The following is a 25,832-nucleotide window of genomic DNA, read 5'->3' on the forward strand; positions in this document are numbered from 1 at the left end:
AGGAATGTCAGACTATCTTCATTTATATAATACTCTACATGTTCAAAGGGTGGTGCCTACTCCTTTCAGTTGTGGTTTTGCCATTTAAGAATGTACAAGATCCAGAGAGTTTAAAGCTAGGGGTACTTGACATGAAGAATATGTAAGAAGTTTTTATCAAGTATGAGAAGGATACAATCTGATTCCTGGGTATGAGTGTAAAATTAATGGCACAGGAATACCTGGGCAAAATCATGAATAACTTGTCACAGAATTGCCAAAGACCTACTGGTAACATTGTTCTACAAGAGGAGGTAAGAGGAAGAGGAGGTAAGAGGAAGGTCAGGGATAGTGTTGTTCCCCTGGGGGAAAAAAAAAAAAGAAACAAAACTGTGGAAACACTGAATTACTGCATGGTTCTTTTGCCTCAGTTTTCACTAAAACATCACATGTAAACACACAGCACAGTTAATATTGACAACAAAAGATAGCTTGTAAATGTGGATTAAGAAAATGACAAGATACAGAAGGAAGCAAAAAAATACTTAACCATTTTCAATATGAATGCAGCTATCTCAGAACTTTGTTGGTTATCTCTGAGAACTTTGTAGACTGGATGATGTAATGAAAAACTAGAAAAAGCAAACTCCTCCCACTTTCTGCAAAAGATTATGATTTTCATCTGCTTTACTCTCCTTGATTTGTCTATGCCACATGTTGTACTCTGTTTATTAGATGAGGTGGAAAACTTGGAGGTATCTTCTTGTTAGGTAATTAAGGACTAGCATTTACAAATGGATGAAAAGACAACTCCACAGGTAGCGTAATTCCAGTGTTTTCTAATTTGCTTCATATGAATTTGCATCTGTAATATTGTTTCATTTAAACTGTCACATAAAATCCGAAGTAACTTAAAAATAGCAACATTACGTGCCATCGTAATGTCACCTTGAAGAATTAGAGTCTCAAGCGGGTAACAAAGGTCTCCAATTTCTGTCACTTGCACTGATAATCCACCATTATCCTTTTAGTTCTACCCATTTTGGAGACCAAAGAAAACTTAAAAAATGTCTTCTTAAGCTGGCCCTTGAAAAGGAAATTTCACAAATACTTGCTTACAAGAGAAGAGTGATGACATTCAGAAAACATGAGTCCATTTTGCATGCTAAAAGAGAACGTATATCAGATGCCAAGGACCATTCTCTTTTTGATTATTGTCTTACACTTCTTTTCCATCAGGTTTTTTGTCCTGATTTATTCTGATTTAACCTGATTTATTCTCCGCTTGTGTCCTTATCTCTTGAAACTGATGTTAGATTATTTCTTTCTCTATTCCTTTTATCTGCATCAGATGTCTTATCAGACTCCTAAATTTCCTAGCTACAGTTATGATAATAAATGAAACACTGCTAGGGAACATTTGCAGGCATTTGGAATTATCTATATAGATCCTGGCAGTTTTAGCCAAACCAGCTAGCAATCTCTCTAACAAACCTTGGGTATAGCCTGGATATACAGGCTTGTCATGAATGTGGCCATCCTTGCACAGAGGGAAAGAGCATTCAACAGTGCTAGGGATAATTCGGTGATAACTCACAGGGGATCAGGGAATTCTTAGAACATGGTCCCAAACTCGTTCAGTTTACTGAAATTAAACACAGCCTTTGCTCCTTGGTTAATCATTCTGTTTTTCCATGCTCTTTGCCAGGCCAAAACCTGTTCCCTCAAACCATATTTTTTCCTTTCCTTTCCCTTCCCTTCCCTTCCCTTCCCTTCCCTTCCCTTCCCTTCCCTTCCCTTCCCTTCCCTTCCCTTCCCTTCCCTTCCCTTCCCTTCCCTTCCCTTCCCTTCCCTTCCCTTCCCTTCCCTTCCCTTCCCTTCCCTTCCCTTCCCTTCCCTTCCCTTCCCTTCCCTTCCCTTCCCTTCCCTTCCCTTCCCTTCCCTTCCCTTCCCTTCCCTTCCCTTCCCTTCCCTTCCCTTCCCTTCCCACCCCACCATCTCTCATTATTTATCCAGTTTCGTAGTTTCTTACCTCTTTTCTTGCCCTCTGATTCCTTATTTACCACCAGTCTAGTTTACGCCCCCTTTTCCTTTGAGTCAGTTCACTTTCTTCTTTGTGCTACATGGATGTCGGCAAGCGGAACACTGAAAAATAAAGGAAATAGGCACTGTTATGATACCCAGCAGTGTAGCAGCCAGCAGAAATTCCTGTTCAGCCTTTTAATCTGTAATCTGGAGCATACATAGTCTAGACAGAATATCTGGAGAATTCGGCTGCCAAATTCCAATTCCTGACTGCGCAATATGAGAAAAGGTTTTCAGCAGCTCATTTCTGTGGCTAGTTTAGTTCTTTCTTCTTTTACCCCAGGAACAGGAAACCATTTTGACAAACAGGCAGTTATTCCCTCTTCTTCCATTTTCTTTTTCCTGTCACTACCTTCTTAGCTCAAGGAAATTAAAAAAATGAAATAATTTCACATATAGTTGCTGCTGTTAGAGAGATGTTTTTCCCTGGGGTAAAATACAGCTGGACATAGGCTTGTTTGCAAGAACCTAGAAGTTGAAAGTATTACACTGCAAATATTTTTAGATGTGATTTAAAAAAAGGAACCATTTCCTCATTATATTATCTGTAATTCAATCAGTTTTATATTTTTTAGAATCTAGAGAAATAATTTCATTTTTACTGCGAATCATACATATTAAATAATAATTCAAGAAGGGTAAAAAATGCATATCTATGAAAAGTATTACTATAGATAAAAGTATCCTGTACCAATACCAGATACTTCAGTTCCAGCAATAAAATCAAATACTGTTGCAAAATATCAGAATCAAAGTTTAAAGAAGGGGAGGTTTAGTACATCAGAGACCTGAAGAAAGATAGATATATTCATCTGAAATGAGAGTTGTTAACATCTGCTATACCCGTCAGTACAAAAAAAGGGACTAGTATTAGTTTGGTAACTAGTTACACGTTGTTTTCTGTATCTTCAATTTTTCCTTTTGACTCCTGTTAATTAAAATTGTTCTTACCTGTGCTTCCAGAAACATCCATATACTTCTGAAAAGACACAATTTTCTGGACAGAATTTCTGAAATTGCTGTTCAGTGTCATTTCCTCTAAATTGTTGAAATAGGTGATAACTCTGGTTTGTTCAAAACCATAAAATTATATTGTCTATATTTTAAAAATTATTAATAAATGTTCTTTCTTTTGTCCCTTTCTAAACACATTCTGTAACTGTGGGTAGGCAAGCCTCTGTATTGGGCCAGATCATAAATACATTAACTCAGAGACTTGCCAGTAACAATATATGACAGTAGATATTTGGTAGCATGATATGAATAGTCATAATTTGTCTGGCATATCCTCCTAGATTCCAGCTTTATGGAACACAATTTCATCTACTAGTCAGTGATCAATTATGAATTTGTCTGATCCTTTTGAATGCATGTGTATTTTCAGCCTCTATACCATACTGTGGTAGTGAGTTAAACTTTAAAATGTATTATTTCCTTTGGTATTTCCAAATTTGCTGCCTGATAATTTTGTTTGTTTTCTCATAGTCTCTACTTATGTGAGAAATTACAAATAATCATTCCTTTTCACCTCATTTGTGCAAACCATTACTTTATCTGTTGCTACTGCACACAATAAACCCTCATTTAGCAGATTACTTAATATTAACAGCTTAAAAAACATTAAACTGCAACACAGAGAGTAATGTTCATCCAGTCTGAAAACAATATTTATTACCACCATATATAACCTATTCTTAGACTTCCTTTAGCATAACTGATCTTGGTTTGGGCCAGCACAGAAAGGTTTGTCACTGCCTGACAACCCCTTTAATATTATCTTGTGTTATTCTATGCGTTCAGCGAGAAGAAAAAAAAAAAACAAATCAAGCTAAACCATCAGTAAGGTAGCTGAATTTTTATAATTTCAGTTCTGTAACTGAGTGCATTTTGAATCTGGTCAGAAACATCCTAAATATTATTAGTGAGGTAAACATTTTGTGTTAGAACATATTTGGCAGATTTTTATTCCAGTTATAAAGGAAGAAAAATATAAAGGTAAATATATTTTTGGTGTAAGTGTGATTTTGAAGTTTTTCTAAAGATGGTAGGTTTTATTAGTATAATCTTCTTTAAATATGTCATATCTGACTACAGATGTACTTTTCCCACAAGTTTTAGAATATGGAATGTGAAAGCTGGTTCTTATTTTCACTAATGAAAAAAACCTCAAGAAATCTTGAAAACTGGTTCATGACTGTAGGTCTCAATTAAAAAAAAAAAAAGATTTTGCTAAAAATGTAAAAGAAAGTTAATAGATCTTACTTCAAAATTAACCTATTTTTCTATGTTTATTTAAAACTTGTATTGGAATTCAAAGCAGAATTCTGATCCAGTAGAGAAACAGCATTCCTTTACCCCAAGAGCTAAAGACAGTGCTTTGCTACCATCATATTAGCTTCCATAAGCCTTTCAATCACTCTTCACAAAATCACAGGGAATCACAGAATCATTAAGGTTAGAAAAGACCTTCAAAATCATCAAGTCCAGCCATTAACCCAACACCACCATGATCCCTAAACCATGTCCCGAAGCACCACATCCACACGTTTTTTGAACACCTCCAGTTGGTGACTCCACCACCTCCCTGGGCAGCCTGTTCCAATGCTTGACCACCCACTTGGTGAAGAAATTTTTCCTAATATCCAATCTAAACCTCCCCTGGTACAATGTGAGGCCAAATTCTCTCGTCCTATTGCTAGTTAGTTGGGAGAAGACACCAACATCCACATCGCCACAATCCCCTTTCAGGTAGTTGTAGAGAGCGATGAGTTCTCCCCTCAGTCTCCTCTTCTCCAGACTAAAGAACCCCAGTTCCCTCAGCCACTCCCCATAGGACTTGTGCTCCAGACCCCTGTCGTGGTTTAGCCCCAGCCAGCAACTAAGCCCCACGCAGCCGCTCGCTCACTCCCCCACGGTGGGACGGGGGAGAGAATCGGAAGAGTAAAAGTGAGGAAACACATGGTTTGAGATAAAGACAGTTTAATGGGTAAAGCAAAAGCCGCGCACGCAAGCAAAGCAAAACAAGGAATTTGTTCACCACTCCCCATGGGCAGGCAGGTGTTCAGCCATCTCCAGGGAAGCAGGGCTCCGTCACGTGTAATGGTTTCTTGGGAAGACAGACGCCATAACTCCGAACGTCCCTCCACCCCCTCCTTCTTCTTTGTCCCAGCTTTATATACTGAGCATGACGTTATATGGTATGGAATATCTCTTTGGCCAGCCTGGGTCAGCTGTCCCAGCTGTGTCCCCTCCCAGCTTCCCGTGCACCCCCAGCCTGCTCGCTGCAGGCCAGCATGAGAAGCTGGACTGTCCTTGAGTACTTAGCAACAACTCAAAACATCAGCACCTTATCAACATTTTCTCATCCCAAATCCAAAACATAGCCTCACACTAGCTTCTGTGAAGAAAATTAACTCTACCCTGGCTGAAACCAGGACATTATCCACCCCTTATTCCATACCATTTACGTTATGCTCAGGTACCACACTATCCAATATAACCTCATCAACCACCACCCCCCTTCCCATCCTTTAATATAATACACAGATCATCATCCCCTTAGTCCATAGACTTCCCTCCAAAATGTCCGTGAAAAGTCTGCTGAGTTCGTTTAGTCCATGACTTTGGGTTCCATCCCTTATGGTGGTCACTCAGGACAGGCGAGGTGGGGTGTTGCATGGAGTTACTGGGTACCAAAGCCAGCTCAGGTCAGGTCACTGCTGCACTGGCACTGCTTCTTGTAAGGCTTGTCCTCCATTCGTTCAGGTGGTTCCTGCTATAGTAGTTCCTATAACATGCAACTCAAACCATGGGTTACAACAGTTTAAAGGTACTTCCATTACAATCTCCACCCCTGGGCCCTTTGTACTGGACCATAGGGTTTAACATTGCAATGAACTCCTCTCCTTGCCCCTGCTCCAGCTTGGACTTATCCACAGACTGCAGTCCCTTCCGTGAGCCACAGTCTCTCCAGGGGTATATCTGCTGTGGCATAGACTTATCCACAGTTGCAGTCACTTCAAGGTGCACCTGCTCCAAAACGGCCGTCTCCACGGGCCACACTACCTCCAGAGATAAATCTGCTCCAACGTGGCCTTACCCATAGTTCCAGTCCCTCCAGCAATATACCTGCACTGTTGAGGGCTTCTCCATGGCCACACACTTTGAGGTGCTCCAAGCATGACCTCATGCACAACCAATAATGCTTCAAGGTGCACCTGCTGCAACATAGACTTATTCACAGCCACAGACACTTCGAGATGTACCTTCTCCAGCATGGACTTATCCTTGTGCCACAATCCCATCAGAGGTATACCTGCTGCGGCACACACATAACCATGGCCACAGATGCTTCGAGATATACCTGCTTCTGGCATGGGCTTATGCACAGCCACAGACGCTTTGGGGTGTCCTTCTCCCACATGGACTCACCCACAGGTCACAGTCCCTTCGACTCAAGTTCACAGTGGAGTTCCAGCCTATTCAGTACAGCAGCACAGGAGAAAAACCAGTAATACCCCGGCCATCTGCCAGCCCAGGTGCAAGGCCATTGCTGTTATCAGAATCTTCCCAGGCACAGCAAGTCAGACGATCAGCAGCACAGCAGCAGCGAAAGCAAAATGCAGCCACTAACGAGCACTGGACTCTAATATATGCAGGGAAGGCAAACGGATGGCAAGCACAGGGGCCTGGCAATTAATGGCTAAACAGCAATAACAGCTATAAATTTTATCATCTAGCACATTCCAATCAAACTTGTCATTATCTCAAACCCTTCGAGCCCCACGTTGGGCGCCAAAAAGGACTGTCGTGGTTTAGCCCCAGCCAGCAACTAAGCACCACGCAGCCGCTCGCTCACTCCCCCACGGTGGGACGGGGGAGAGAATCGGAAGAGTAAAAGTGAGGAAACTCATGGTTTGAGATAAAGACAGTTTAATAAGTAAAGCAAAAGCCGCGCACGCAAGCAAAGCAAAACAAGGAATTTGTTCACCACTCCCCATGGGCAGGCAGGTGTTCAGCCATCTCCAGGGAAGCAGGGCTCCGTCACGTGTAATGGTTTCTTGGGAAGACAGACGCCATAACTCCGAACGTCCCTCCACCCCCTCCTTCTTCTTTGTCCCAGCTTTATATACTGAGCATGACGTTATATGGTATGGAATATCTCTTTGGCCAGCCTGGGTCAGCTGTCCCAGCTGTGTCCCCTCCCAGCTTCCCGTGCACCCCCAGCCTGCTCGCTGCAGGCCAGCATGAGAAGCTGGACTGTCCTTGAGTACTTAGCAACAACTCAAAACATCAGCACCTTATCAACATTTTCTCATCCCAAATCCAAAACATAGCCTCACGCTAGCTTCTGTGAAGAAAATTAACTCTACCCTGGCTGAAACCAGGACAACGCCTCACCAGCTTTGTTGCCCTTCTTTGGACACGCTCAAGCACCTCAGCATCCTTCTTGTAGTGTGAACTTCTCCATAATCTTCCCTGGTACAGAGGTCAGGTTGACAGGCCTGTAGTTCTCGGGATCCTCTTTCCAGCCCTTCTTGTAGGTGGGCGTCACACTGGCAAGCCTCCAGTCATGTGGGACCTCCTCTGTTAACCAGGACTGCTGATAAATGATGGAGAGTGGCTTGGCAAGCTCCTCCGCAAGCTGCTTCAGTACTCTTGGGTGGATCCCATCAAGCCCCATAGACTTGTGGGTGTCCACATGGTTTAACTCTTTTCTGCTGGATTATGGGGAGTTTATTGCTCTCTCCATCCCTGTCTTCCACTCAGGGTTCTGAACACCCTGCGGATACCTGGTCTGACTTTTAAAGACTGAGGCAAAGAAGGCATTAAGTACCTCAGCCTTGTCCTCATCCTTGGTGACAGTGTTCCCCGCCATATCCAGTAAGGGATGGAGATTCTCCTTGCCTCTCTTTTTGTTGTTAATATATTTGTAAAAGCATTTTTTATTATCCTTTCTGACTGTGGCTAGACTGAGCTCTAGCTGGGCTTTTGCCTTTCTAATTTTGTCCCTGCTTGACCTAATGAGATCCTCATACTCTTCTTGAGTTGCCTTCCCCTTCTTCCAGAGGTGATAAACTCTCCTCTTTTCTCTGAGTTCCTCTTGGTTGTTTATTTATTGGATTTTAATCTCTTAAACAAACACTGTATTTCAGTGTTTCATTTTTAAGGGAAAAAAAACCAACCAAACAAAACCAACCCCAACAAAAGGTGTGTATTGTCTCTTTGTTAGTTTTGTGATGTCAGGACATTACTTACTTTGCAAAGTAAAATGAACATTTTAAACTCTAGCCAACTTCAGGAAGAGTTTGCCATCTATGAGAAATCAGCATATTAAATAAATCCAGTAATGTTTTTAGGGCTATACATATGACTAAAGTTGGACAAATGCTCGAGTAAAACACAATGTTATTTTTTTTTTTCCCTTGCTTCACTTTTTTTTCACTTTCTCTTTCTTCTTCTAAAATAGGCAGTACTTTTGGACTTTTTTCTTTTTTTTTTCTTCTTAAAGAAAATATGATTCTGTTAAATAAAGGAGTTACAGTACTCAACTATATTATGAAAGGCTTTATACATTGGTATATTGTCCTCTATCTCCTAAATAGGTAGATGACAGAGTCACAACACACTGTAAAGCTGGACTGTGTTCACTCATATATAAGCAAATAGAGTTCTAAACAACTGGCAAGGCAGAATTACATAGTGACCAGCAGAGCTACAAGTCCTGTAAAGCCTTGATAAGAGCTGCTCCTATATAAAGTCAGTTGCCCATCTAAGAGTAGTAACAGGAAAACAGAAAATTAGATTATCAAAAATACTGATTTAAAGATATTAAAGGGTGTTAAAGTTTCTGTGAAGATGCAACATGACTAATTATAAAATTAATGGGATAGATGTATCTATAAAACGCAGTATGATTAACGCCGAAAAAATTCAGATTTGTTAAAATATGTACTATAAACTGTATGTTAGATGGACTTTGGTGTTCTTTTAGAAGTGTTTTTTATTTTATATAAAAAATGGTTATAACTGAATAAGTTAATTTTGTAAATAAATTAGTAAGGTAGTCACTGCATATTGTTTTATTTGAAATAAGCACAAAGTTTTCTAATTATATAAGCTAAATTATAATGTAATTACAAGTTGTATAATTCAGATTATACCATAGAGTCATAGAATAGTTTCAGTGGGAAGGGGCCTTTAAAGGTCATCTAGCCCAACCACCTTGCAGGGGGGATTGAGCAGGGACATCTTCAACTCAATCAGGTTGCTCAGAGCCCCATCCAACCCGACCTTGAATGTTTCCAGGGAGGGGGCATCTACCACCTCTCTGGGCAACCTGTGCAGTGGTTCACCACCATCATTGCAAAAAGTTCTTCCTTATAGCTAGTCTGAATCTACCTTCTCTTAGTTTAAAACCATTACCCCTTGTCCTATCACAACAGGCCATGCTAAAACGTCTGTTCCCATCTTTTTATAAGGCCCCTTGAAGCACTGGAAGGCTGCAATAAGGTCTCCCTGGAGCATTCTCTTCTCCAGGCTGAACAAACCCAACTCTCTCAGCCTGTCCTCAGAGGAGGGGTATTCCATTCCTCGGATCATTTTTGTATCCCTCCTCTGGCCCCGCTTCAAGAGGTCCATGTCTTTCCTGTGCTGAGGGCTCCAGAGCTGGATGCAGTACTCCAGCTGGTGTCTCATGAGAGCAGAGTAGAGGGACAGAATCATCTCCGTTGAGGTGTATATATCTATTATATATATTTATTAGTAAAATGATAAATCAAAATTATGTGCTTCTTGTAGTTTGCATAGATTCACAAGTGTAAACCACCAAGGTTTTCTCACTCTTTCTTTTTTTTGTAGGATATATTTGACCAGTAAAAAATATGCAACTTCAGCACAAGGTACAGGTTTAATCTATCCACACATTGCAGTATTTGATTAGTTTATTCAAATAAAGTATGTTTAGCCTGTGATATAATAGAAATATAACTTAAGAGAAAAAAAACCTTCCTCTTTTGCATGTCTGTTAAATGTTTCATGTGAGCCAGCTGAGGAACTCTGAAGCCAACACTTAATGTGCAATGGTTATGCAAGAAGTATGTTTTATTTTTCAAGCAGCAAGACGATCGATACCAGATAATCTAGGATTGATATTCTAGTGCCCTGGGATACATGGATATGTATTCTTTGATCTTTTTAGAGTTCAAGATAAGCAGTAATACAGAAACGTATTTCTTTACCTCATTTTCTTAAGTAATGCTTCTTTCTTGATCTTAAAACTTAAGTTTTCTTAATTTTCAATTATGCTTAAATGTTTTAGATAGGACTGGAACCAGAGATTGAGCTTCTGGTATTTTGCTGCCATAGGTGACTCTGGCACCCTTCCTTTGAAGTTATGAGAGCTGTGAAGCTACTATAGATTTCCTCACACTGCATCAGGCTATCTAATTAGTGTGCATTCCTAACAGTGATCGGAAGAATAGGCTGGTGCTTTCATACCGTTAATGAAACTGAAAAAGCAAAAATCAGTTAACTAACAAGATAACAAATAATCCTTGATTTTTTTATGCACATCTGAAAAAACAATAGAGTGTGGCTCATACATGGAAGGGGTTCAAGCCCTACTGCACAGTTTTTTATTAGATTTTATGTAGGGGATTTTTTAATTAAAGGATTGTCAAGTGTCTTCTCTGTCAGTGTTATATCTAATAATACACCCAGGGGAGACAAGAGGGATGTAGCAAGAAAGAAACTGCCTTTAAGCACAAGAACCCTTAGATTCCTTTATTAATTAAATATCCCAGGGAGGTTTGGGGTTTTTTGGGTTTGGGTTTTTTTGACGGTTTTGTGGTTTGTTTTTTTGTTGTTATTGTTGAAACTCAGTTTTTTATACGAATAAACAGTGAGAATGATGCTTAGCATAGTTTTGGCCTATATAAAATTTATACTGTTCATACAGTCCAGGGTTTATCACAGCCACAAGATCATTATTCAACATGGTTTGGAGGATTACAGAGTTTACTGTATAACTGAGGCCATTTCATTCCAGTTAGCCTCAGTGCTAAGGGGTAGTCTCAGACAAGCTTATCTTAATAGATATAATGTAAGGCTGTATGTATATTATTAAAAGCATCTGCTCAGACAAACAATCCCTGGTGCTTAGGTGATGGTAGCCTGTTTACAGTGCAGGCTACTCCCCTCTAGGAGATACTTATCACATTGAGAACTGGCGTGACCCCTGATACTGTGCATTTTGTGAAGGACTTTGCCTCTACCTCTGTGACATGTTGAGTAAGTTAAAGAGTTGTTTGTTCTGTGATATCATGTTAGAGACCCCTGTAAACTTGGACTATCTCTGTCTATGACTTTTTGCAGGAGACTGTTGCCTGCTGTTGTCCCACTACATTTGCTCTGCCATGTACTTGATGGTTGACATTGCACTTTCACAGAATAAGCCCTTATGAATTTCCATTAACTTCAGATATGAGTTCAAATGTTCCAAGAACTCTGGGATGAGTGATAAAAGGACAAGTTAAGGTAATTGAATTGACCTGAAAGACTTTGTTAGCCATAGTGTAATGGAGAGTACAGAAAAATGGTCGTAAGTCATACCAGATGGTGGTAGACCTTGAATAAACTTAACTTCTGGATATGGAAGATCCCCTGTGAAGTTCTTTTCCAGGAGCAGATACTTGTCATAAACTCCTTTTCTGGAGTCAATAGAGTGTTGCAATTGTCCATAGAAGCCTATTTTAGCAGGGTTGCTTCAATTTAGGAAGTGAAGGTGTTCGTGATCTCATGATCTGCAAAGCCATCATTCAGACTATCTGTCCACAGACATTCTGCATTGACTACACTTCCAAGATCATATCTACCTTTGCTCCAGTTAAATTACTTACTAGTGCTGGAGCAGTTGACAAGATTCATGATTTCATACAGAGTTCCTCATTAAGTTATTATTTATGCATGAGCAAAGCCTTAGTGCAACAGCAAGGATTATTCCTGGATTGAATTATCAGCTATACTGTCCATCTGTACAATGAAAGGATATTACAAAGTTCCTCACTGTAACTACAATTAAACTGTCATCCTCCTCCATTGGTTGGTGTCAGCCTGCTTGGAATCAACTATCTTCCTACACTGAATATCTTTCTGATCTTAAAAGAACTTGTGGGCTTTGATGTAATTCAGGTCTGTGGGAAAGATCATAGACCCATTTCACTTAATCAATCGCAGAGAATGACTACCTCCTTAATTCTTTTTGAGCAGCCCCTTCTCTGAGGATCCTGTGTCCAGCTAGAGCATTCCTGTCACTGAAACAGTCCTGCTCATTTCTGGAGTTATACAATAAAGTGAGTTGTTACTGTTCCTCCTTTTACCCAGAACACTCTATTAAGGGACAAAATTTGCAATTATGTATTAGGAACCAGCAGTATTCTCACTCTTATGGTACAATATTTGAGAATTGCTTGGAAAAGAGCTATGAACTAAATATCCATAAAATTTGAGTATTCAGAATAATCACGACTGTTATGGGGAGATAGCTAGGGACATTCTCTCCTTGTACTGTGGTGCAACTTGCTACTCCTGAGAAGTCGGTAAGAATAAATTCAGGGAGACTCAGGGAAGGAGTGAGTGTGGAGGGGGAGAATAGTTAGACTGAGTGCACTGCAAGGTATATTTTTAAAGCTGTCCCTTTCTAGGTTCAAAGTTCTCTATCTCTGAAGAGAGAATAAACCTATCAATGAACAGCACATGCCTGAAAAGTGACAGGGTTCCTTTGAGTTGAGTGCCATCCCTCTGTGTTGTCATTTGGTGCATGCCATGCTGTTGTCAAAACAGCATCAGTGAAGTGATTCAGACAGGCTTCTATAATATGGGCTAGTTCTTTAATGTGCTGCTTTCTGGAATTCCTGCAGTGGAGACGTGTACCCATGTCCAATCTGCTGAGCTCAGCTGCCTAGCTGTGTATCCACAGTTCCAAAAGAAAGCAAACAATTCAAGAAAATCACAATGGCAGTTTGTGAAAGAGATCCTCACCTTTCACGTGTTTCTCTGCTCCAGTCCCCACATTGTAAAATGTGTCTTCATTCCCTTTCTATTCTGTGCCCATCATACAGTGACTGTGCTGAAATGTACCCACAGGTGACTGTAGTATTTGCTTCTCTCAGCAGTGGAACCAGCCCAAAGAAAAGCAGATTTCATTAGGCTGTAAGATGGACTCATAAACAAATTTTTTTTTTTGGCAATTGTGCCTCCACCTCTGTAACCTTTTGTTCTTTAAGCGTGGGTTTGAACTGCTCTGTGCTCTCATAACACAAGTGGCCAAATCATGGCCTGAGAAGCTGAGAAGCTTATTCAGGCAGAGGTGAATATTCCTGCTTTTGAGCTAGCTTCAGATGTGGAGAATAAAATACTGCTCTTCGAACCTGAAAACTGAGCTCATTTGTCCTTGAGACATTTTTCCTTTTTTTTTTTCTTTTTTTTCCCCCTTTTTTTTTCCCCACAGAGGTCAGGCCTTGATTGTGTTCAGTGTAATAGAAAGGCTATATCTCACTGTGATATAGGTACTGAGACTGTATCGTATGGTTCGATTGTAACAAAATCTATGTGAGGCAGGACGTTAGGGATAGTTCTGGAAGCCTAGGCAGTGTGCTGGAAGCCAAAGGTGGTACACTCCCCTTCATCCCGTCAATAAAAAGCGACCACTGGAATAAAATCTCTCTGAAATGTAGCTAGTATTCAGTAAAGTCTTTTGGAACAAGACTTCCCCCCTCTCCTTGGTATGAAGTTTGCTTTTGTTTACAACAGTAAATTCCTGGCATGGTTTTCAATGTGTGCAGCATGATGAACTGGACCTACAGTCTGGAAGCAAACCTAAGAATTGAAGTCCATTAACTAAAAAGAACTAAGGGAAACTAACAACTTCTATCTGAAGTGAGCTTTTGGGAATAATTCGTGTCATCTCCCACCCTGTTTGGTGCACAAGTGCAAGATTTGTGCTGTTGGAAATTTAGTTAATAAACCCTGTGTATAGCTGTGTATTTTTGAGGTAACCTTTATCTTGAGATTTTTCCTTTGTTTTAACCTGTGAGTTTGTATTCCTCTATTTATATATAAAACTAAGCTTAAAATTTCCAAATATAATGACTATATAATAGTTGAATTATTGGTGATATAATTATTAATATATTGATCATCTACACAAGTACAAACTAGTAATCTTTACCAAATAATCACAACAATTAAATTATCGTTTTAACAATTTTTCTATAGCCAATGGAAAAATATATCTTCAGGTTTGTTTCAGAGCACTAACATATCTTTCTTCACAGCTGATAAAAAACTTTTATGAAGATTAGTCTTACAGATAAATTATTTATTGTTTTTACTCCTGTTATTTGTATGTATATACTACAGGTCACTAAGTTCAAATATCTAAGGTGAGTTAAAGCCCATGAATGGCAGTTGCTTCATAAGGAGAAAATAGCATCTTAATATCTCGCTCTAAAAACATGATATTTATAAGTCAACAGACAAATTTTCTTTAAAAATATGACATTACAGTTATATAACAGAGGTGGGGTTTTTTTGTTTTTTTTTTTTTAGATCAGGAGATTAAAAGATACCACATCATGGCATACCTTGGCTAATATACTATTCTGATCTTTAGCCAGATATTTGCAAGCTCAGGGGGATTTTAATTTGTTAATAGGATTTCTTTATCATTCTGCAACTTTGTAATTTTCCTTGCCATTGAAATGCAGTGGGCTCACAGTACTCAAAAATGACTACGTGATTAGGCCAGTTTAGTCCACTTACTCAAAGAAAGATGTAGAAATATTAGGGTGTAAATAATCGTACAGTTTTTTAAAAGGGTGGAACTATTTAATTTACAAGAATTCTCATATTGCTGTGATGGAGGCATTTTCAGTTTTGGCAAACTACATGTTTTTATGGCTGTGCAATCATTGACGAAGTTATTTTTTACACATAATAATTCTTAAATATAAGTTTCACGTGAAAATTGTAGTTTGAAATGACAAATTCCCATAAATTTGAAGTCCTGTAAGGTATTGAAGAGTTCAAAAGCTAGCATCATAACTGACAATGTAATGAAGTATCTAATCATAGTCGAAAGTTATATATCTGAATCAAGTGAATGCTTTTCTGATTTTGACTTTAAAATTTTTAGAGATTATTTCATAGAAATGTAATTGTCAATTACTGTAAAAAATAATTTTAAAACCTCTAGGTGAAGAGGTTTTAAAATAAGTTTTCCTTTTCAAGAGTTGAATATTACCCACAGGGATTAAAAAAGAGATGTTTTATGAACAGGAAAATCAGTCTGTTCTAATCAGATGACTCTGTTTAGTTTGGAGTTGAGGGGGGGGGGATTAAAATTGTTCAGGACAAGAAAAAATTACTGTTAGGAAAAAAGTAATTTTCTTAGTGAAGTCATATGATTTATTGTATTTTATTTATGGTTGCTGGTACTGAAATGGCCACCAAAAAAACCAAGCGATTCTTCAGCACCCTCAAGTAAACACATCTTTGGGTCATACATACTGTTGGGGTTAATTTGTATTTGGTTGAGGTTTTGGCTGCTACTATGTAAGATGGGTAGTCTGATAATAGGGAATGGGCAGATCTTAAAAGTTTTCTCTAATTTAAATTGCGCTATTTGTTTGTGTAGGAGACTACTCCCTTCTGAGGTAGCATTTATTTGTTTATTTGAATATCTACAGAAAAAAAAAATGAGCTATCCTTCTGAATTTTCACTGATGCTAAATACCAAACTGTAAGAAAATAAACACAATCAGCCACAGAGTGCCTGTCTTGCTCACTTGCAGCTGATGACAATGGTCTGCAGCAAACAATTAATGGAAAATAAATAAGAGTTTGATCAGGAGAAGCCTCTGCAAAGTGAATATACTGTCTGTCATGTTTTCTTTTCTGAAAACAACTTCATCTGTAGAAAGCGTGGGAGATGATACAATGTAGAATTTACCTTTTAAGGCATAGGTAAAAATCAAAACCTTAATATTCACTTCAGAAATCAGCTGGAGACTAAAAGATGTTCTGTAACAGGGAAAATACTTTTTACTGCATTCTTCACTGACTGCTATTCATAGATGGATACAAGAGGTGATTACTACATATTATGTCATTACCAGGTGTTGACAGTAACAGAGAGAATGATTATCACAGTTGGACTCAAGAGTGATTAAAGGGTGTAAAACATTTCCAGCACTTCATCACCTCATATCTGATGATTCTGATGATTCCAGTACTGTATGTTTGGGATCAGATGAACTGAATTCATATCAGCAAATATAACAGTGTCCTGGTTACAGCTGGACTAGAGTTCATTTTCTTCATAGAAACTAGTGTGAGGCCACCTGCCAGCCCAGGCGCATCGCCATTGCTGTTATCAAAATATTCCCAGGCCCAGCAGAGTAAGGTGATAAGCAGTACAGCAAGCAGCAAAAGCAAAAGGCAGCCACTGATGAGCACTAGGCTCTCATATACAGTAAGGAAAGCAAACCCATGGCAAGATATTGCTGCCTGATTAGAGAATCTGGTCATAAAAGTACACCACGTAGATGTTCACGTACCCAAGATTCAGGCCACTGAAGAACATCAAAACAACCATCAGGTGGATCAAGCTGCTAAGACTGAAATGGCTCAGGTGGATTCGGACTGGCAATATAAGGGTCAACTATTTATAGCTCGGTGGGCTCACAACACCTCAGGCTATCAGGGAAGAGATGCAACATACAGAAGGGCCCAGGGGAGGTGGTGCACGGTATTGGATTGTTATCTGACACAGTCCATGTCCATCATCTGCAGATCGAAGATGTCAATCCCTCGTCACTGGCAGAGCATGAGACTCTTAATCTCAGGGTTGTGGGTTCATGCCCCACGTTGGACATCGAAAAGGACTGTCATGGTTTAACCCCAGCCAACAGCTAAGCACCACTCAGCCACTCACACACTCCCCCATGGTGGGACGAGGGAGAGAATCGTAAGGGTGAAGTGAGAAAACTCATTGGTTGAGATAAAGACAGTTTAATAGGTAAAGTAAAAGCTGCGTATGCAAGCAGAGCAAAACAAGGAATTCATTCACCACTTCCCATCAGCAGGCAGGTGTTCAGCCATGTCCAGGGAAGCAGGGCTCCATCATGCGTAATGGTTTCTTGGAAAGACAGATGCCATCACTCCCAATGTCCCACCACTCCTTCCTTCTTCTTCATCCCAGCTCTATATATCGAGCATGACAAAATATAGTATGGAATATCTCTTTGGCCAGCCTGGCTCTCAGCTGTCCTGGCTGTGTCCCCTCCCAGCTTCCCATGCACCCCCAGCTTTCTTGCAGGCCAGCATGAGAAGCGAGACAGGCCTTGACTGCTTAGAAACAACACAAAACATCAGCACGTTATCAACGTTTTTTCATCCCAAATCCAAAACACAGCCTCACACTAGCGTCTGTGAAGAGAATTAACTCTCGCCTAGCTGGAATCAGGACAAACAGTGTCTCAGTAAGTCAAATGAAGGTGCTCCACTGACAGTTAAAAGCAAGAAACAGCCACTCTTAGGGAGTGATAAATTTCATTCTAAAGTAGATGACTAAAACAGGGCAGAAGAAAACTGCTCTAACACCTCATATTTCTCTCAATTGACTGTAAAAAGAGATCTCAGATGATTAGGTCAGGTGGCTAGCTGGCAAATACCTAAGATTTGGTAAGATTAATGATAAGCAATACCAAAAAGGTCTGTTATAGCAATATGAAGTGTAGCATCTTTTTTATAAGCTTTTTCTAGTCTTCACTGGAATTTGATGCTGTTTCAAAAAAGCAATTTCTTCTTGTAATCATAATTGTTAACAATTCATCTACTATGCAAACTCTGAATAAATATTATCCTGATGACGTTTAGTACCTTTATTTTTAAAAATGTGACCTAGTAGAGAAGCTGTGTTCCTACAACTGGTTAGCCTACAGAAATAATTCAAAATATATTGAATATATATGAATATGAATTTATATAACCCCACTAAATACAGAAACTCTTCAAAACTCTTACACAACAGATCAAACACATGAAATAGAAAGGTTAAAAATATAAATACTTGATTAAAAGGAATTAGTTCTAATCTTTGTTTCTAATACCTTAACACTTCCCATGACTTCACTGATGCACCTTTACTTGCAGCTGTCTTAAGAATGTTGAAGAGTCTTGCTATGAATGGATAAATGTGTAATTGCAAGAGAGAAAAAAAAAACTGTGCACATGAGGTAAAAGGATGTTACCATGTGTTATGGATCTGTGTTCAAATTTGTTTCTTATGCACAGAGATAGTGAGCAGTACTTACTGAAAGGTCCCACCATATTTGTATTGATACCTATTGCTCAATAACTGTGGGAGGCTGATTCCTGTGACACACACTGACCTTATTAACATTATGCAAAGGCGGTCAAAGGTGCAGTGATTCCCTATACACAAAATTTGTTGTAACAGTGTAGCCTGAGGAGCAGAAGAAAGAATAAAAGCAAAAGATAAGATTAAAAAAAAATTAAAAAAAATCCCGAGACTGTCCCTTAACTTGGAAAAAAATTTAGCAAAGGAATAAAGATATCAGAGGATTTTTATGTATTATATCTGCTTTATATTTAGTAATGAGGTAATAAAATTTATATATTCAATATAAGGATGCATTCTAAAGACAAACATTTTAATTTCTGCATAAGCAATGCACATAAAATTTGTCAGAAATAGAACTATAATTTAGAATAACAATTAGAATCCATTAAAGATCTTTTGATTGTTTTTCTTAAGTATATTTTTTCATCCTAATTAACGTAATACAAAATGAGATTTTAAGCTTTGGTTAATTTGTTTTGCTCAGACTGAAGTACTAGTGCAAGCTCCTTATTGCATAAAAATGTGTGGGCGAGGTGAATTGAAGAAGCAGTAATATTAAAGCCCCCTTGAAATATGCTATTAAAAATTTTTAAATACATGCTTGGATCTTCTAATTGTTAATATGAAACTGTCTGAAGAGTTGACATTGTATATATTGAGCTTCTTAACAGCTTGTTTTTCAAACTCTGACCATGCTAAACATTTGATATCCCAGAGGACTTTGCATTAAAATGTCATAGAACCCTTCTGAAAAAATGAATACAACTCTTGTGACCAAATTTATGAAGGTGTCTTGATGTTTAAAAATGGAGATAAGTAAGACTTGGAAATCATGTATATGAATTAGATATTTACCTACCATTGAAGGTAATGTGTAAAAACAGGATCCTGGAGAGCCCTATCTTATTTCTTATCATGTTTGTGCGGGAAAAAAAGACAAAAAAAAAAAAAGCAGGATAAGACAGTACTGAAAGAAAGCAGCACAGTAAACTCCTCTTTAAACTCAAGCTAAGTGTAATTTTCTAGCTCTTACCCTAGACATATTAAGTAGTAAATTAGTGTTTCTGAATTTAGTTAAAAATAAATCAAGCTATAATATATTCATATCCCCAGGTATCCCAGAAGTCATTGTATTTTTACTCCCTCAATTAACATGTAAGGCAGAAACTCGTTCACACTCTTCCATGAAAATGTGAAGGATCTTTAAAACGGTCATGTTGGTTACATAAAGAAATATATAATTTGTAAAACAGATAATAAATTTTATTGACTTAAACTTATTTTAAACCTACTAGTTCCAAACTAGTACCTTACTGGTACTAATTTTCCTTAAAGTTAACAGAAAATATAATCAATTTGAAAATAAGTAGATTGATGTGACTTCAACTGTTTCCTTTGCATTCTTCTCCTAAGGCTACATTCAGTGATAAAAAACCCCCAAACTGTGACACTATTACCTTCCTTCATAAAGGGTGGTCATTCTTTCAATGCTTATGTCATTCTGCAAATGTTATCTGGACTAGCTTTATAGGGCCAGAGACTGTCTTGAGCTCGTTGTCGAAACACAAATAGCGTGTAAGAAAAGGAGATTTAAAACACAGTTTTTCTAATTTTGTTTCTATCAGCACATTTCTCAATCCATTTACATTTCACAGCTATTTTGCACATTTTGTTTTTCTTCCTTATGGTACTGGGATGATCAGTTTTAATCTGAAAACAACTATCTTTTGATAGCTTCCACATGATACAGTGGAACTATATTCTAGAGAATTAATAGTGTGTTGAGCCAGTGGTTACCTGCAAGTGTGCAGCAAATGTGGCAGTGTCACTGGTAAATATATGAGTCAGCCAAGAATCAGCTGCTGAGTGTGCCTTTTGACCACATTGCATAAATGCACAGTGGACAGAAATGATGAGAAAAAGTCAGATAACGTAAAGAGAAGCTCATGTGACCTTAATAGAAACATAAAAATAAGTGAAGGAAAACCACTGAAATATGCTGTGTACTTGATCTGATGCTCTAACCTTTGCGTAAGAATGTGTTTTAACTATATCTAGTAAAGTATAACTTCCCAGTTTCCATCTGATATTAAAAGCTCCAGATACAGTGAAAGAAGGACAAAAGATCAGATATTCAGTGTTACAGTTATTGTATTTTGGCACTGATATTGTAATATCAAGCAGCTTTTCTTTTCAATGGCATTCGGTTGTGAAGTTGAGAATTTTATAACTGCTCAGTACCATGTGATAGACTATTAAGGTTTGTAGATTTTTCTTTATGTGACAAGAAACACAAAATTTGTGTGGGGAAAAGAATGAGTTTATCTAAATGTTGAACTATTAGTACCTTGAACAGAAATATCAATATGCACTTAATCCTCTTATAGTTTGAAATTATTTTTCCAAGCACAGCAAAACAAAATCGGAAGTGTTAGTTTCTTACAATTTATATTATATTTGCATACTTTAATTTCCTATTCTTTTTTCCAGTTCTCCAAGACATCATTGTGATCTTTAATTTACAGTTTTTTAAATTATTAATATAAGAGATTTGTAAGAGATACTAATGTAAAAAAATACATTTAAAAATGACAGGTTGGGGGCAGAGCACAATGACAAGAATTAAACTTGTTCCTCAATAAAGAAATATTTTTTAGATCTATTTTGCTCTACTTTACCTTTTATTTATTAAAAACTGAATCGGTCTGCAAGATAAAGATAAAGATTGGTGAAATTACAAAATTAAATGGAAGATAAATACTATGCATCCATATATGTTCTTTTAGCTAATATAAAGTCTTTTTGAAGAATTATGTGCTCTGAGATGCTTGCAATATATTAGTCAGATAAAATTAATCCCAAAATCTGATTACAAATAAGCAACATGACGTTTGAAAGTTTTAAGCCCTATTTTGAAGATTTTTTTATGGTTTTATTCATAATATGTTAGCCAGTTATTTCATTCTTTGCAGGGAACTAAATGGCTGTGAGTTTTGCTCTGTACCAGTGAAGATAGTTCAAGTCTTATCACCAACTTCAGTGCAAAAAAAAATCACAGCCTGGTTGATATCTAGATACTTACTCAGATTTTAGCCTCATTATAGAAACAAAACTAGTATTCCTAAGTCTTCTCTTCCTTTTCACACTTTACAGGCTATATGTGTAACCCTATTTTATAGTTGAAGTAATAGTAGTTTAAAAAGAAGAGTTTCTAATACTATAATGTTCAGATCACTGAGGTGTCCAGTCAGAGATACTAATCCTCCTTTTCTTCACTTTTTCTGTAGATTTATTTATATACAGCTAGGATTATTTATAAAAAGTCTTTTGATACTCCATAGTTTGTAAATATCAAGTAAATAAGTTTGCATGTATTATCAATCCTTTGTTTAGGCTGCCTGGAATTAAAAGAAGACACCATTGAAAATCTTTTAGCAGCTGCCTGCCTCCTCCAGCTCCCACAAGTAGTGGAGGTTTGCTGCCATTTTCTAATGAAGCTTTTGCACCCATCCAATTGTTTGGGAATACGAGCATTTGCTGATGCGCAAGGATGCACAGAGCTTATGAAGGTGGCTCACAACTACACCATGGTAAGGCAGTTTTAGAATATCTAAATTACGATCTTGTGAATCCTCTATATCTTCTGTAAGTAAAAGTATCATGTTACTTTTAGGCTTGAAATCTTTCTGTACTTGTATGGAGCTTTATTGCATAGGTGGCCCTTTTGAAACCGTAGGAGTGGTGATTCCTCTCAACTTCAGTGAAATCATGAGAAGTGGCTTGCTATGTTGATTGCGCTGTCTGCTGAGTCAGAACAGTATATGCCTTAATTAGATGCACGTTCATGTACAGCTGATAATAGTAAAAAGTATCTGTAAATCCTTAGAATACTTTTTAATCACTGTTCCTTTTTGTTTAGCTTTAGGGAAGATTTGTAATTGCTGTGTTCTGCACGGGAACAATATTAAGGGAAGTTGTGTTGGGTCTTTTTTTATCGAGAATAATTGTTCCTTTTATTCATCTGAGAAGTAGATTAAGACAGAAAATTGAGCAGACAGAAATAATTTTATCTGACAATATTTTAAGTTTTTCCAACTACAACTGACAGAACAGTTATGGCAATAATATTAAAAATTAATTAGAATCAGTGAAGCAAAAATATGCTACTTATTCAGAAACTAAATCATATCAGTAGCTATTTGATTCTGCATAGAAACATCTGGCTCATGAAATTAAAATAAAATAAAGGGTAGGTTACATATAAATTCTGAGAAATAATGGTCCATTAAGCTCTATACTGAAATTATTATTGAAGTAATACAGCAGGTTTCAATGAATCTGCTTTGCTTGTCCAGCAGTTGTGTCCTTATTTTATTTATTCTTTTCTGTAACTAATACCACATTGTAATTCACAGGTTTAACTCTGTTTTTCTTACCGCTATAGCTCAGGTAGTTATACTCATTATACATTTATGGAGCTAGTTCTGTGGCTGGTTTTAATTTTGTCTGTATTTAGACATCTAAAATGTGGTTTTCCAGGTCCAAGCTAGTCAGTTTAGCCTTCATGTCAGTGGAGAGAAATAAGCTGCCAGAGCAGAATTCATCTGATCCACCTTAGAATGAGATTGAATTAAAATTGAACAGGTATGGGTTGAAAAAAAATACAACCTTTTTATCAATATATTTTTTAGATTTATGTATTACTGTGATATTTTCACTTTTTTTTAGTGAACAACAATACAATGAACAATGAAAAATATTAAAAACCTTAATAGAGAAAAAAATTTATTTTAAAAAATTCTCATGATTCTTTAAAACAATTTATTTAAAGATTTTTGGGGTGAATGAAATTACTGATTACAGTATGTTTGAGGACTTATGAGTGATACTTACCTGATGCATCACAAAGTTCAAAAGTATCTGTGCACATTTCTAAGATATTAGATATATTATATAAACTATTATTGTTTTTAATGCTGAGGTCTAAAATCTGAATTATGTGTAATGGGAAAATCACTAACAAAAGATGGTAGATCAGAAAGGAAGTCCATTGTAAGTACTAAGCAAGCTCTGATGTAACTACAATTACATTTGCAAGCATCCATGATAGTCACACTTTCTCCTTGCTTGACAGACAAATAATCACACCTATTCAGTTATTCAATTACAGTATTTTTTCCGTGCATGATTAAACTTCCAACCCAGTGAAAACATAATCCTAAAAATTAAACTTCATAGTGCATGATATTTTCATGGGCATGATGTTATCGCATTTAGATGTGCATAGAGGCACATCCATTTGATTTACTGTTTTGTTTTAAAGGGTGTGGATGACCAGTTGTGAGTGGGGGAAGGGTGTCTTATTGCCTATCTTGACTACAACACTCTGAATCAGAGAGAATCTACATAATGCAAAAGTGATTATTTCTTCCACAGGCACGTATAACCAGGAAAAACTTGCAGAGTGTAAGGAAGATATCCTGGAGATTGTGGTAGAGGAATAGCAAATAAAGACCTTGCAATGGGAAGAAAGGGTAGGAAAGTGATGAGCAGAGCAAAAAGCAGATATATAATCTCTGAGGTGACAGAGAGCATCATACTTTTCATCTTGTTCTTTGCATCTACAAAATTATCTAATTCTTTTAGACCCTGCCATATATCTCTTAAATTTTATAGCCAAGAATTGTCAAAACAAAACAAAACAAAACAAGATTGTTATTCTACTAACCATAATGCTATAGAGAAACATAGCTAGACCTGACAAGAAATAATAGTGCTGCACCATAAAGTTTTTTGAGATAAAAAAAGCCTCAGAGACAACAATTCTATACTGGTTGTGGGAATAAGGAACAAGACAAAGTTTTGTGAATAATCTTGTAAAAAATAGATTTCTAGACATGGTATATGCAATAGAATGTGTAATAATTTTGAGATATGACTCAAATCTCATCTTGGAATAACTGTGCTTCTTAGTTAACTACATAGGTGAAATTAAAAATTAAGTGAATAAAAAAAAAAATAATTCTCTGTAGCCTTTACTCAAGGTACTCATTTAAAGTGCTGAAACCTTAGAATAACTCTATGACTGCATCGTACCTGGCAAAATGTCTTACAAATTTTGTCCACCAATTAGTTTTAATTAGAAAGTCATTCATGGTTGTCTTCACAATATCATTTTAATGAAAATCAGTATACTTTCATGAAAATGGATTGCTAGATTGAATCTCCATAATCTTCATTCTTCAAAAGCAATTCCTCGTCTAGTGTTAGACTTGATATTTTATAAGTTCTAAATTACAGTGTTGCTCATCACAAAAAATGTATATATATAATCAGCTTGACTTGGACTTTCACATAATGTCTTATGAGGGCAAGACATTTGAGCTTGGAGATTTCTTTATATTGAAAAATAAATAGCTGCTGAAGAGCAGACCACTGAATTTAAGAATCCTGTTGACTTCAGGAGATACATCATTTCCAACACAAGTTTTTTGTCACATTAGATAACTGTTCAATTCCCCTCAACCATGAAATTCGTGGAAGCCATGGATACAAAATTTTATTTGCATAGTTGACACAGGTATGTCCAGACTTAATTCAAAAGTGACAAACTTTTTTCAAAATACAAAGAGTCATTGATGAGCCTAGAGAAAACTTCTAATGGAAGTAAAATTTATTAACTGTACAGTTATATAAAACTTTCCATGAGCAGAGTTACAATAACCCTGGTATTTACTGAGCTATTTAGTCTTCAGTGTCAAATATCAAATTGTTCTTTTGAAATGCAAAATCTAAGTGAAGAAAAGAAAATGTGTGCATGGAGGAGGGGAGGCAGTGAGGAAATGAAGATAATAAAAGCAGTGAGGGAAAACCAGAGAACAAAATCTTTAGCAAATACACTTGCCAAATAGCAAGTTATGAGGTGGGTGGGAGAAGAGAGGAAGGTAGACTTCATAAAAAGTTAGTGAACAATGAAAGTTGGCAATATCTGTCTTTGCATTACCTGTACTTTTTATAAATGGAACTTGGATAGCAACGTTTTAAATTAAAGCATTAGAAGCAAGAAGTTAAAAACAAGAGTAAAAGTGCAGTTTCATTGATTTATTTTTTTTTAGGCACATCAGATCTAATGTGGGTTCTTTTATTTCTGAGATAGGAAATTGCCTTGACAGTGTTTTATGGTGTGGGGTTTTTTGTATTGTTTTGTTTTTTGTCTGTGTGTTGTTTTGTTGTTTTTTTGTTTTTAACAAATCTGCTGATTTAGTATTTAGGCAGCATAAGTATCCATGTCTCTCTTGATTTAAGACTTCTGTACTTCTTAATTACAATCCAGGTTTCTGCT

General features: G+C 37.3%; 1 protein-coding gene across 2 annotated transcripts in view; it reads left to right on the plus strand.

Moving 5' to 3' along the window:
* KLHL1 (kelch like family member 1) overlaps positions 1 to 25,832 on the plus strand; it is a gene marked incomplete at both ends in the record, with an annotated part of 258,931 nt that overhangs the window by 99,500 nt on the left and 133,599 nt on the right. For both annotated transcript variants that reach the window (XM_082013897.1, XM_082013898.1), the window contains one exon: positions 21,884 to 22,080. In XM_082013897.1, the coding sequence (XP_081870023.1) occupies positions 21,884 to 22,080 (197 nt within the window). The remainder of the gene's footprint in view (positions 1 to 21,883; positions 22,081 to 25,832) is intronic.

Source organism: Phaethon aethereus (assembly GCF_964289735.1).
Source record: "Phaethon aethereus genome assembly, chromosome: 1".
Classification (NCBI taxonomy): Eukaryota; Metazoa; Chordata; class Aves; order Phaethontiformes; family Phaethontidae; genus Phaethon; species Phaethon aethereus.